Below are 14265 nucleotides of genomic sequence, written 5' to 3' on the forward strand. Positions count from 1 at the left end.
AATATAAGCAGGTTGGCAACACCAAGGAAGTGACAACACATCCACTGCTTCCGCCTGAAGAACCCTGTACCTGGACAGGTACCTGGGAAGTTTCTTGTTTAGATGAAAAGCCATCAGATCTATTTCTGGAAGGAACCCACATCTGAACAATCTGAGAAAACACATCTGGATGGAGAGACCACTCCCCCGGATGTAAAGTCTGACGGCTGAGATAATCCGCTTCCCAATTGTCTACACCTGGGATATGAACCACAGAAATTAGACAAGAGCTGGATTCCGTCCAAGAAAGTATTCAAGATACTTCTTCATAGGGGACTGAGTCCCACCCTGATGATTGACATATGCCGCAGCTGTGATATCGTCTGTCTGAGAACAAATGAACAGTTCTCTCTTTAACAGAGGCCAAGCCTGAAGAACCTTGAAAATTGCATGGAGTTCCAAAATATTGATTGGTAATCTCGCCTCGAGATTTCCAAACCCCTTGTGCTGTCAGAGGTCCCCAAACAGCTCTCCAACCTGAAAAGACTCGCATCTGTTGGGATCACAGCCCAGGTTGGACGAACCAAAGAGACCCCTAGAACTATACGATGGTGATCTAACCACCAAGTCAGAGATAATCAAACATTGGGATTTAATGATATTAATTGTGATATCTTTGTATAATCCCAGCACCATTGATTCAGCATACAAAGCTGGAGAGGTCTCACATGAAAACGAGCAAAGGGAAGTACGTCTGATGCTGCAGTCATGGAACTTTAAACTTCCATGCACATAGCTACTGAAGGAAATAGAGACTGAAGGTTCCGACAAGCTGAAACCAATTTAAATTGTCTCTTGTCTGATAAAGACAGTCATGGATACTGAATCTAATTGGAAACCTAAAAAGGTGACCCTTGTCTGAGGAATCAAGGAACTTTTTGGTAAATTGATCCTCCAACCATGTCTATGAAGAAACAACAGTAGTTAATTTGTGTGAAATTCTGCAGAACTTAAAGACTGAGCAAGTACCAAGATATAGTCCAAATAAGGAGACACTGCAATACCCCACTCTCTGATAAGGTAGGACACCAAGAACCTTGAAAAGATTCCTAGAGCTGTCGCTAGGCCAAAAAGGAAGAGCAACAATTGGTAATGCTTGTCTAAAAAAGAGAATCTCAGAAACTGATAGCAATCTGTATAAATCGAAATATGAAGATACGCATCCTGTAAGTCTATTGTGGGCATATAATGCCCTTGCTGAACAAAAAGGCAGAATAGACCTTATATTCACCATTTTGAAAATTGATACTCTTACATATCGATTCAAAATTTTCAGATCCAAAACTGGTCTGAATGAATTTTCTTTCTTTGGGACAAATGAATAGATTTGAATAAAAACCCCAGACCCTGTTCCTGAAACTGAACTGGCATGATTACCCCAGATAACTGCAGGGCTGAAACACACTTCAGAAAAGCCTGAGCCTTAACCGGGTTTGCTGGAATGCGTGAGAGAAAAAACTTCTCACAAGCGGTCTTACTCTGAATCCTATTCTGTACCCCTGAGATACAATTCTCTGAATGCAATGATTTTGGACCGAATTGATCCAAACATCTTAGAAAAAAAACGTAAGCTGCTCCCTACCAGCTGAGCTGGAATAAGAGCCGCACCTTCATGCGAATTTGGGGTCTGGCAATGATCTCTTAAATGGCTTGGATTTATTCCAATTTGAAGAAGGCTTGCAATTGGAAAAAGATTCCTTGGGGAAGAATTAGATTTCTGTTCCTTATTAAAGAACGAAAAATGGTTAGAAGCTTTAAATTTACCCTTAGATCTTAATCTTGAGGCAAAAAACTCCCTTCCCCCCCAGTGACAATTGAAATTATTGAATCCAACTGAACCAAATAATTTATTTACCTTGGAAGGAAAGAAATAGCAATTTCGACATAGTCATATCAGCATTTATAGATTTAAGCCCCAAAGCTCTTCTAGCTAAAATAGCTAAAGACCTAGATTTAACATCAATTTTGATAGTATCAAAAAATGGCATCACAAATGAAATTATTAGCATGCTGAATCAAATTAACAATGCTAGATAAATCATGATACTTGTTGCACTAAAGATTCCAACCAAAAGGTTGAAGCAGCTGCAACAACAGCCAAAGAAATTGCAGACCTAAGAAAAAGACCTTAAAATAAAGTTTCCTTAGATAAGATACAGGTGTCCTATCTAAAGGATCTTAAAAGAAATACTATCTTCCATAGGAATAGTAGTACGTTTAGCAAGAGTAGAGATAACCCCCAACTTTGGGGATTTTTTCCCAAAACTCCAATCTAACTGCTGGCAAATGATACAATTTTTAAAACCTTAAAGAAGGAATAAAAGAAGTACCAGGCCTATTCCTTTCCTAGAAATATCAGAAATAGCATCAGGAACTGGAAAAACCTCTGGAATAACCACAGGAGGTTTATAAACAGAATTTAAACGTTAACTAGTTTTAATATCAAGAGGACTAGTCTCCTCAATATCCAATATAATCAATACTTCCTTAACAAAGAACAAATGTACTCCATTTTAAATAAATAAGTAGATTTGTCAGTGTCAATATCTGAGGAAGGATCTTCTGAATCAGATAGATCCTCATCAGAGAATGATAATTCAGTATGTTGTCGGTCATTTGAAATTTCATCAACTTTATGAGAAGTTTTAAAAGACCTTTACATTTATTAGAAGGATGGCAGACAAAGCCTTCTGAATAGAAACAGCAATACATTGTTATAAATTCACAGGTATATCTTGTACATTAGATGTTAAAAGAACAGCACAAGGCAATGTACTATTACTGATGGACATATTCTCTGCATGTAAAAGCTTATCATGATAACTTATTACAAACCACAGCTGGAGATATAATCTCCACAAAATTACAACAATATGTACTTAGCTTTGGTAGAACTGTTATCAGTCAGCAGGATTCCAACAGTGATTTCTGAAACAGGATCAGATTGAGACATCTTGAAAATGTAAGAGAAAAAAACATAAAGCAAAATTATCAATTTCCTTATATGGCAGTTTCATGATTGGGGAAAAAAATGCAAACAGCATAGCCCTCTGATAGAAAAAAAAAAAGGCAAGAGGCATATAGGAATGGGGTTTAAAATAATGAAAATATTTGGCGGCAAGTATGACGCACAAACAGAGAAAAATTTTTTGGCGCTAACATCCGGAAATGACACACTCGCGTCACTGAAGACGCAACCTTGTGAAATGACTGCGTCATAGACGCCGGAAATTACAAATTTGCGTCATCGAACGTAACTTTGCGCAAAAAAAAAAATCTTTGTGCCAAAACTGACGCAATATAGTTTGGCATTGTGCGCCCTCGCGAGCTTAATTCTGCCCGCGAATTTAAAATGAGTCAATTGAAAAAAGACTATACCCTAGGTAAGAAATAATTTTCCTAAAAAATGCATTTCCCAAATGTGAAACTGACAGTCTGCAAAAGGAAATATACTGAAACCTGAATCATGGCAAATATAAGTACAATACATATATTTAGAACTTTATATAAATACATAAAGTGACAAACCATAGCCGAGAGTGTCTTAAGTAATGAAAACATACTTACTAAAAGACACCCATCCACATATAGCCAAACCAGTACTGGAAAAGGATAATGCAAAGAAAAATCTAGTGTACAATGTCCCTTTAAGTAAAGCACATGTACTCCAGCCTCTGCAGGGGGAGGTAAACAGGTAGAAAAAACACTCAATTATCAGAATGAATTTACAGGAATATGGGGGGGGGGGGGGGGCAACATTATATAAACTACAATTTTTTCTCTGTGCTTAAACATTTTATGGGGACTGGGTTGACTCCACCAGGGTTTTATGTGCTTATTACCCAGAACAATGCACAGAGGAAATCATTTGTAGCACATTTTAAAACACAAGTAATTGATTTGTTGCCACCAGATAAATCCTTGAGGAGTATAAACGTTTATCCCAATGGGTCTTGTGCACCGGAGCTCTGAACAGTGACTGCTGCATCTGACAGAAATCTATATACAGCACGCTGGACAGGTGCCAGTACAGCTCCTTCGCTCTCCCACCTCCTGATGGTTGGCTCTGTACCACAGCTATCTATCCCCTTGACAGGCACCGCCTATCAGGCCCAGACAGATTTTCCGTCTGCAAAGATTTTTACAACAAGAGGGACCCAGGTGAAGACCAGAATAGAAGAAACAGCTACCAAATAACCTTAGATGAGAAACTTTCCACTTCCTCCATATTTATTTAGCTCATCAGGACAAAGCTTGCTAGGACTGTAGTATCTATGAGCAGGCTAGAGGAGATATTAGGCTACACAACACAATTGCAGCCCTATAACACTAGATTGCAGCCAGTGGGCAGCTGGCAGTATGAAATACCTACAATGCCTTTATACAAGTCTGAGCAGTCATCTTGTATACTGAGAACATTACAATTCAACTTGAAGACAGGTCAGAGTCAACATTAATGGAAAAGGGGCTATGGATATCACATTTAATTCCAACAGGAGTTTATACATCCATCTGCAAAGTCTCTTGCAATACTGTTCCGCTGGCAACATTACAGTCAAAACATTACATCCCTAGAGATATCCTGGCTACATCATTGCGGTAGTCTCAATAGTGCTGCTGTAGAGAAAAACAAGGTGATCAAAAATCAATTATACAAGACAAAATTTACTTTATGGCTGCAACCAATTGCTATATCTCTGGCCGCCAAGAAGTTAAAACATAATTTAGAGTAGGAAAACATTAAAATCTATTTCCACTGAGTACATTATAAAATAGAAAAGAAATCTATATTATTAACAATTTGCAACCTGGCTCCTAAATTATGAGTAGTCCTTAGAGCAAGGAAACATAAGTCACATAGTCACTCCCAAAGCATAGTAGGCTTCCGATTGGTGCATTTATACCATTCACGTCAAGTGTGTGTATCAAGTATATGTACTGGATGCTACATATCCTCCAAGGGCTGCACTAATGGTGTGTAAACTGTCATGTTCTCATGAGAAAATAAATAGTACCAACATAGTAAAAGAACATGGCTCAGTCAGCACAATTTAAGATCAGTTCCAGACATTTACAACATCAAAGACAGAGCAATCGAAGGACAAATGGTAGAGCTCTACTGAGAAAATGAATACAACACAGCAGAACATTAAGGATTATTAAAATATTTAGGACCAAACCAATTATGCAGTAATCCTGGCCTTCATGTAAGTGTGCCAAGTGCTTATTATAATTAAGACTTTCCACAAGAAGTTGGAACATTATTACTGCAGAAATTAATTAGATTGAGCCACCAAGCATTAGTAAGGTTGGGCACTGTTGGGTGAACCGGCATAGCTCACAGGTGGTGTTTCAATTCATCCCAAATGGCTGAGGTCAGGACAGTCAAGTTCTTTGAAAGATGTAAAATATAAAAAAGAAAGCCTTGGCATTGTGTATGTTAAACCAAGTCTGAGACACCTAGACTGAACCATAATAAAGCCCCAGACCATTATTGTCAGGTAAGTAGTTTACTCCTGACATTTGCCAACACTAAAATTGTCCATCAGTATCCCAGAATGCCAGCTGTTAAGTGAATCACCATTTCAGAGAACACATTTCCAATAACCCAATCACTGTGTTACAGCAGCAACTCCTCAGCATTGGCTTTGTTGATCTTGAAAGTAGCGTCTTGGCCATTAACACTCGCTTCACAAAACACACAATAAGCAGTTCACATGTTTTATTTCTATGAGCGGTTTGTAACTAATAATAAAATAGTCACTCCTCATTTGTAATATGCTTCCACAGTCATTGGTCCAATTCTGTGAGTTTGTATGGCCACCCACCCTGAGGAATAGTTCTTATTGCTCATGCACTTTCCAACAACAGCATTTATGGTTGACCAGGGCAACTCAAGAAGGGTCAAAATGTGATGAATAGACTTGTATGACGCCATACAGAAAGTCACTAAGCTCGGCAACACAAGCCATTCTACTACTGAATGTCTGCAGGTTGTATACTTGATTTTATAGACGTATCAGCAGTGGGAGTTATGAAAATAGCTAAATTAAATAATCTAAATACTTTGGGTCCTGTAAAGAAAGTGTATGTGTGCATGTGTCAAAGCTATAGTTTAAAGTGCCATGAAACCCCAAATTTTTCTTTCACAATTCAGATAGAGAATACAATTTTAAACATTCCAATTCACTTCATTCTTCAGATATACAAGGCAAACAGCTGAAAACAAAGAATCAATAACAAAAGTAATGGTAACTCCACAAGAATAAGGCACCAATATATAAACAGACAGATGTATTTGTTGCCCCAGCAGCTCCAATCAGTTTGCTAGTACTATACATTTAATTATTTCACTCAGTCAGATAGAAAGGGAGTTCTGGGTAACCATCTTCTCCTGTGACACTCAAACGCAGTAATTAAAGTAAAAGTAAAGTTCGTTGGTCAGCTATGCACATTTACATAGTCAATCTCAAAATAATGGGAGTTTCATTCATCGTTTTGCTCACAGTAATATATAAATACCTTTTTCGAAGCATATAAACTAATAATTTTGTTATTTTGAATTCAACCCGTTTGAGAACATAATGGACTTCCTGGTCACGTTTTTCTTATCCGCCAATTGACTTTCTGGCTGATCGGCGGCCGTGAACCTACGTCATACTAGGCTATATAATCTAGTGCGCATGCGCCAAATCTAATAAAAACAAGATCCTATCGGTTGCGTGGGCACAATTCGCGCAGCTACTTGTCTTTTTAAGCCGAGAAAGTTTTAATCCGGATCGGCGATTCGCGCATGCGCAATCATTGCATGTATCATGAACACGCATTTAGACTGTATAGAGTGGGTGTGACCTCTATACGTAATGGCTAGAAAATACCGGAAGATGAGGGTGGGAGGAGCGACGACGATAACGTTTGGGAAATAAAGTATTAAAATATAAAGTCTGATTTGGAAAAAAGAAAAGAAAAAAAAAAAAAACCACAACCTAGCGAAACATTAATAATACTTATAAATATTACATAGATGAGATGCACAGGTGAAAAATTTACTCTCACTTTAAATGCTTTAACAAATGTGAGCAGATAATTATTGCCAAAATGTCCTTTAGCAAAAAATTAAATTATGACTCAAAGTTTACTCCTATTATCAAATTTCATTTGTTCTCTTGATATCTTTATTGAAAAGCAAGAATGAAAGCTTAGGAGTCGGCCCATTTTTGTTTCAGCACTTGGGTTGCGCTTGCTGATTGAAAGCTAAGTGTAGCCACCAATCAGCAAGTGCTATCCAGGGTTCTGAATCAAATAGGCCTGCTCCTTAGCTTATATTCATGATTTTTCAACTAAAGATAGCAAGAGAACAAAGAAAATTTGCTAATAGCAGTAAATCAGAAAGTTCCTTAAAAATTGCCTGCTCTCTCTGAAAGAAAAAAAAAGAAAAATTGGGTTTTGTATCCCTTTAATGGAATCTACAGCAGGGGTCAGCAACCTATTGATTGTGTGCAGTGCGCGGCACCAAGTAATTTTTAACACCACTTGGAGTGGTTAACTGGGGACTGGCACAACCTTTGGTTTCACACTTGTAACTTTCTGCCATGTAGGGGGGCAGCCAGACGCAGTTTACCCTCCACACAAGAATCATACACAGTACTTGATAAACAACACACTACATCATAGGGAAGGAACCCAAAGCAACAGGCTGTAACTGGGATGGCTTGAAGGAAATTAAAGTTTGGTACTGACAGAGGAACTTTAGGGACAAGTAACCAAGACAAGAGGTCTGATATGGCTGTAGTGCCAAGGGTCTGATCTGACGTGGCTATCACAATGGTTGCCGAGCCAGGAGACCAATCTGGGGCCCGATCCGATATGCAGCGTCGCCCGCAAAAGCCAGCGACGCCGAATTTTGCGCGGGTTTGGTATCCTATATACGGCGTAACCTAGAAGTTACGCTCGTATATTTCTGCCTTCGCCCGTAGTTTTTTGCCATAGACAGGTATACCAAACCCGCGCAGTTTGGTATCCAATATACAGCGTAAGGACTTACGTGGCGAAAATGGAGAAATCTTACTCCATTTTCACCTCACCACAAAATGCAAGCGTAGTAAGCCTTACACTGTCTATTGGAGCCCCGTAACTCCCTAAACTAGCTAGAAAATAAAACTAAACACCTAACGCATGCGCAATGTCTATCTACCTGTCAACCGCGATCCCCCGCCGCAATCCATAATAAAGTATTTAACCCCTAAACCGGTGCTCCCGGACCCCGCCGCCGCCTACATTAAATGTATAACCCCCTAATGTGATCCCCCTACATTACATACCCCTTAATGTGAGCCCCTTACACCGCCGCCATCTACATTACATACCCCCTAATGTGAGCTCCTACCCCGCCAGCTATATTAAAATTATTAACCCCTAATCTAATCCCCCTACCTCGGCGCCAGCGATATTAAATACATTAAACCCTAATCTAATCCCCCTAAAGTAATCACCTCTATTACCAGCCCTTAAAAGGGCCTTTTGCGTGACATTGCCCCAAAGTAACAGCTCTATTGCCAGCCCTTAAAAGGGCTTTTTGCGGGGCATTTCCCCAAAGTAATCAGCTCTTTTACCAGCCCTTAAAAAGGCTTTTTGCGGGGTATTGTCACAAAGTAATCAGCTCTTTTGCATCTAATCTAAATCCCCCTACACCGCCGCCACCTATAATAAATGTATTACCCCCTAATCTAATCCCCCTACACCTATATTAAAATACATTAACCCCTAATCTAATCCCCCTACACCGCTGCCACCTATATTAACTCTGATTATATTAGGATTAATATAGTTAATAGTTATTATATTATATATATTAACCCTAATTATATTATGGTTAATAGTTAATATCGTTATTATATTATATATATATTAAGTATAATAACCCTATCTAACTCTAACACCCCTAACTAAATTCTTATTAAAATAAATCTAATTAATATTAATTAAAATATTCCTATTTAAATCTAAATAAATACTTACCTATAAAATAAACCCTAAGATAGCTACAATGTAATTAATAATTACATTGTAGCTATTTTAGGGTTTATATTTATTTTACAGGTAACTTGGTATTTATTTTAACTAGGTACAATCGCTATTAAATAGTTAAGAACTATTTAATAGCTACCTAGTTAAAATAATTACCAATTTACCTGTAAAATAAATCCTAACCTAAGTTACAAATACACCTACACTATCAATAAATTAAATAAACTACAAATATCTAAACTAAAATACAATTAAACAAACTAAACTACAAAAAATAAAAAAATAAAAGAATTTTAAGCTAATTACACCCATTCTAAGCCCCCTAATAAAATAACAAAGCCCCCCAAAATAAAAAATTCCCTACCCTAAACTAAATTACAAAAGTTAACAGCTCTATTACCAGCCCTTAAAAGGGCTTTTTGCGGGGCATGCCCCAAAGAAATCAGCTCATTTGCCTGTAAAAAAAAAAAAAAAAAACCACAATACCCCCCCCCCCAACATTACAACCCACCACCCACATATCCCTACTCTAAACCCACCCAAACCCCTCTTAAAAAAAAAACCTAACACTAAGCCCCAGAAGATCTCCCTACCTTGAGTCGTCTTCACCCAGCCGGGCCAAACTCTTCATCCAATCGGGGCGATGTCTTCATCCAAGCGGCAAAGAAGAAGTCTTCCCTCCGGCGATGTCTTCATCCAAGCGGCAAAGAAGTCTTCCATCCGGCGATGTCTTCATCCAAGCGACACAGAAGAGGTCCTCCATCGGGGCGAAGTTTTCTTCCAAGCGGCATCTTCAATCTTCTTTCTTCAGCCCTCCGACGTGGAACATCCATCTGGCCCGACGACTGAACGACGAATTAAGTTTCCTTTCAATGACGTCATCCAAGATGGCGTCCGTCGAATTCCGACTGGCTGATAGAATCCTATCAGCCAATCGGAATTAAGGTAAGAAAATCCGATTGGCTGATTCAATCAGCCAGATTCAAGTTCAATCAGATTGGCTGATCCAATCAGATTGAGCTTGCATTCTATTGGCTGATCGGAAAAGCCAATAGAATGCAAGCTCAATCTGATTGGATCAGCCAATCGGATTGAACTTGAATCTGATTGGCTGATTCAGATTTTCTTACCTTAATTCCGATTGGCTGATAGAATCCTATCAGCCAATCGGAATTCGACGCACGCCATCTTGGATGACGTCATTTAAAGGAAACTTCATTCGTCGGGCCAGATGGATGTTCCGTGTCAGAAAGAAGATTCCGCTTGGAAGAAAACTTGGCCCGATGGAGGACCTCTTCTTTGCCGCTTGGATGAAGACATCGCCCGGATTGGATGAAGAGTTCGGCCAGGCTGGGTGAAGACGACTCAAGGTAGGGAGATCTTCTGGGGCTTAGTGTTAGGTTTTTTTAAGGGGGGTTTGGGTGGGTTTAGAGTAGGGGTATGTGGGTGGTGGGTTGTAATGTTGGGGGTGGTATTGTGTTTTTTTTTTTTACAGGCAAAAGAGATGATTTCTTTGGGGCATGCCCCGAAAAAAGCCCTTTTAAGGGCTGGTAATAGAGCTGTTAACTTTTGTAATTTAGTTTAGGGTAGGGACATTTTTTTTTATTTTGGGGGGGCTTTATTTTATTAGGGGGCTTAGAATAGGTGTAATTAGCTTAAAATTCTTGTAATCTTTTTTGTAATTTAGTTTAGTTTATTTAATTGTATTTTAGTTGAGATATTTGTAGTTTAATTTATTGATAGTGTAGGTGTATTTGTAACTTAGGTTAGGATTTTACAGGTAAATAGGTAATTATTTTAACTAGGTAGCTATTAAATAGTTACTATTTAATAGCTATTGTACCTAGTTAAAATAAATACCAAGTTACCTGTAAAATAAATATAAACCCTAAAATAGCTACAATGTAATTATTTTATAGGTAAATATTTAGATTTAAATAGGAATATTTTAATTAACAATATTAATTAGATTTATTTTAATAAGAATTTAGTTAGGGGTGTTAGAGTTAGATAGAGTTAGATAGGGTTAATATATATATATATATATATATATATATATATATATATATATATATATATATATATATATATATATATATAACGATATTAACTATATTAACCCTAATATAATTAGGGTTAATATAGGTGGCGGCGGTGTAGGGGGATTATATTAGGGGTTAATCTATTTAATATAGGTGGCGGCGGTATAGGGGGATTAGATTAGGGGGTAATACATTTATTATAGGTGGCGGCGGTGTAGGGGGATTTAGATTATAGGCAAAAGAGCTGATTTCTTTGTGACAATGCCCCGCCAAAAGCTCTTTTAAGGGCTGGTAAAAAAGCTGATTACTTTGGGGCAAAACCCTGCAAAAAGCCCTTTTAAGGGCTGGCAATAGAGCTGTTTACTTTGGGGTAATGCCACGCAAAAAGCCCTTTTCAGGGCTATTTGTAGGGTTAGACTTAGGTTTAGTGGTAGGGATAGTTTAGTATTTTAGGGGTTAATTAATTTAATATAGGTGGCGGCGGTGTAGGGGGATTAGATTAGGGGTTAATTAATTTAATATAGGTGGCGGTATAGGGAGATTAGATTAGGGGTTAATTCATTTAATATAGCTGGCAGCGTAGTAGGGGGATTAAATTAAGGGTTAATAATTTTAATATAGCTGGCGGCGGGGTAGGAGCTCACATTAGGGGGTAGTTAATGTAGGTGGCGGCGGTATAAGGGGCTCACATCAGGGGGTAGTTAATGTAGGTGGCGGCAGGGTCCGGGAGCGGCGGTTTAGGGGTTAATACATTTTTTATTATTAGGAGAGTGAGGGGGGATAGCGGATAGAGGGGTATACGTGTCGGGCTATGTTTGGGAGGCGTGTTAGACAGTACGGGAGATTTTATAACTTAGTCAGGTTTTGTAGGCGCCGGCAGTTTCTAAAGTGCCGTAAGTCACTGGCGACTCCAGAAATTTGTACTTACGCAGATTTCTGGACATCGCTGGTTTATCAGACTTACGGCACTTTAGCATCTGACGGCGCCGTATATTGGATAGCTCGAGTTGCGAGCTGAAACTACGGGCGGCGGGGGTTCCCTCGCTTGTGCTGCAAACTACGATCTATATCGGATTGCGCCCCTGATATCTGATCTTTATTATTAATTTGTTATGTCCAAGCTTTATACAAAAGGTAAGTCTGGCACACATGGTCACGGTATAGTATTACTTTAGAACAGATCTCAAAAAAGGTTGCAAGACCTGAAAAGGTTAGGAAGCAAAAGTGGATAGGTGTACAAACAATCAGCATAAGCAACCATGTTGTATACATTGTTAATGCCAGAAAGGGAAGGGGTGACATTGGCAGAACTAGGTACTTGAGTATCACTATTTATGGGCACACTCACCAAAATATTTAGTTGAAGACCCATCATCACTGAACACTGTGACTAGGCCTGGTCTGAGAACTTGTAGCGTTGGGACATGGGATGCAAGAATACCGAATACACCTGTTAAGGTGGGGACATCCACCTGCTTCACACTAGCTTCATTATAAAATACCTGTGGAGACAGAATAATTTAATGTAAACTCAAGGCTGTAATACTGTTCCCTCACCATATTAGTAACAGTTTCCTGGTTATTAATATATTGATTTGTTTATATATATATATATATATATATATATATATATATATATATATATATATATATTGCAGCCATGACATGTTTGTAAAAGATTATTTTTGGGGTCAAGTATAACTGACCTTGCCCAGTACACAGTTTACCTTTTTTGAAACTACTAATAAATTATTGTTTTTTTACTACTATTATTGGGTCTCATTACTACCTAGTGGGCGTTTTGATATACATGTATTATTTAACATGAAATGTTGACAATTCGAAACAAACAACTATTTTCAGTTATATCGGTAACATCCCAAGAAATTATTAATAAAAGCTTGAGGTATACAACATTAAATTCACTCATCGTTCAAAAAGTTGTAGTATAAATTTCCTCTGACAAACCAGCAAGCAAGTACACACACACTCAAGAATACAGTCTGGTGACCTGTGTAGGGGAGGCGAAGGTGAAGCTCAAAGCGGGACTCCCGGCTGGTGCGGCCTCAGCATAGTTACGAACTTGACTAAGAACACAGCGGCGGAGACCGAAGAGACAGCGAGCAGACAGCATGATGAAGCCGTAGAGTGTGAGACCAAGGACAAGGACACCGGATGCAGCACAGGCCCGGTTACCAGAGCATCATGGGAAATGTAGTGCAGTGAAAGACAAAAAGCCACGCCCCCTGGGTGAAGACTACGTGACCCCGCTCTCTGTCTGACTGTCATGCGTTCATTGCGTTGACCGTGTACTGGCCTGGCTCTTAGGAGAGATATGCACTATTGCACTTGTGTAATAATGACGTGCCATAGTATAGATCTTATTTCTTAATCAAATGTAGACCAGTATATAACCTCTCAGATGCAGATTGTTTTACAGTTTACAATACTGACGTAAAATACAATACGTGAAATAAAACTATCGTTATACCATGATTCTGAAGTTAGCATCTTATTCAGCCAGCATCTTATTATTCTCTACTAGAAGTTAGCATCTTATTCTTCCAGCATCATATTCAAAAGCTAAAATGTTATACCTATCCATTTATCCTTATCCCTAGCCATCTATCCTTATACATCTATTCCTCTCCCTCTATCCTTATCCCTAATCCCTCCTATCCCTATCCATTTATCTATCTATCCCTATATCTTTATTTTTCTGCAGTGTAGGATCCCCCTAACCCTCCAACCTCACTGCGTCCCCCTAAAACAGCTCTCTAACCCTCCCCCCTTTAACTATTTCCGCAATCTTAGGTACTGGCAGCTGTCTGCCAGCATCTAAAGACCCCTTTTATTTTTTTGTAGTGTAGTGCCCCCCCACCCCCCCCCCCCACCGCGATTGCCATTTAGGTACCCCCCCCCCCCGTACCTCCAAACCCCTTTTCTGTAGTGTAGCTGCCCCATCCCTCCCTGTCCCTTTTTTTCTGTAACAACCCCTTTTCTGTAGTGTAGCTGCCCCATCCCTCCCTGTCCCTTTTTTATGTAGCATATTTGCTTACAAATCTTAAAGAGACACTATAAGGGCTTGGAGGAATCCATTCTCCTCGCATTAACCATAAACACACCAACAACACAATCAACTCCCACATTTTTTAAT

The 14265-nt window shown here is 38.9% G+C and overlaps 1 protein-coding gene across 1 annotated transcript in view; it reads right to left on the minus strand.

Moving 5' to 3' along the window:
• The window catches only part of ATP5F1D (ATP synthase F1 subunit delta), a 29054-nt gene extending 15749 nt beyond the window's left edge, over nucleotides 1-13305 (minus strand). Inside the window, exons 1-2 of the mRNA XM_053702809.1 lie at nucleotides 13120-13305; nucleotides 12457-12610 (exon numbers count right to left, since the gene is read on the minus strand). Of these exons, the coding sequence (XP_053558784.1) occupies nucleotides 12457-12610; nucleotides 13120-13242 (277 nt within the window). The 5' untranslated portion in view covers nucleotides 13243-13305. The remainder of the gene's footprint in view (nucleotides 1-12456; nucleotides 12611-13119) is intronic.
• Nucleotides 13306-14265: the final 960 nt, after the last annotated feature.

This window comes from Bombina bombina, chromosome 2 (genome assembly GCF_027579735.1).
Source record: "Bombina bombina isolate aBomBom1 chromosome 2, aBomBom1.pri, whole genome shotgun sequence".
Taxonomy (NCBI): domain Eukaryota; kingdom Metazoa; phylum Chordata; class Amphibia; order Anura; family Bombinatoridae; genus Bombina; species Bombina bombina.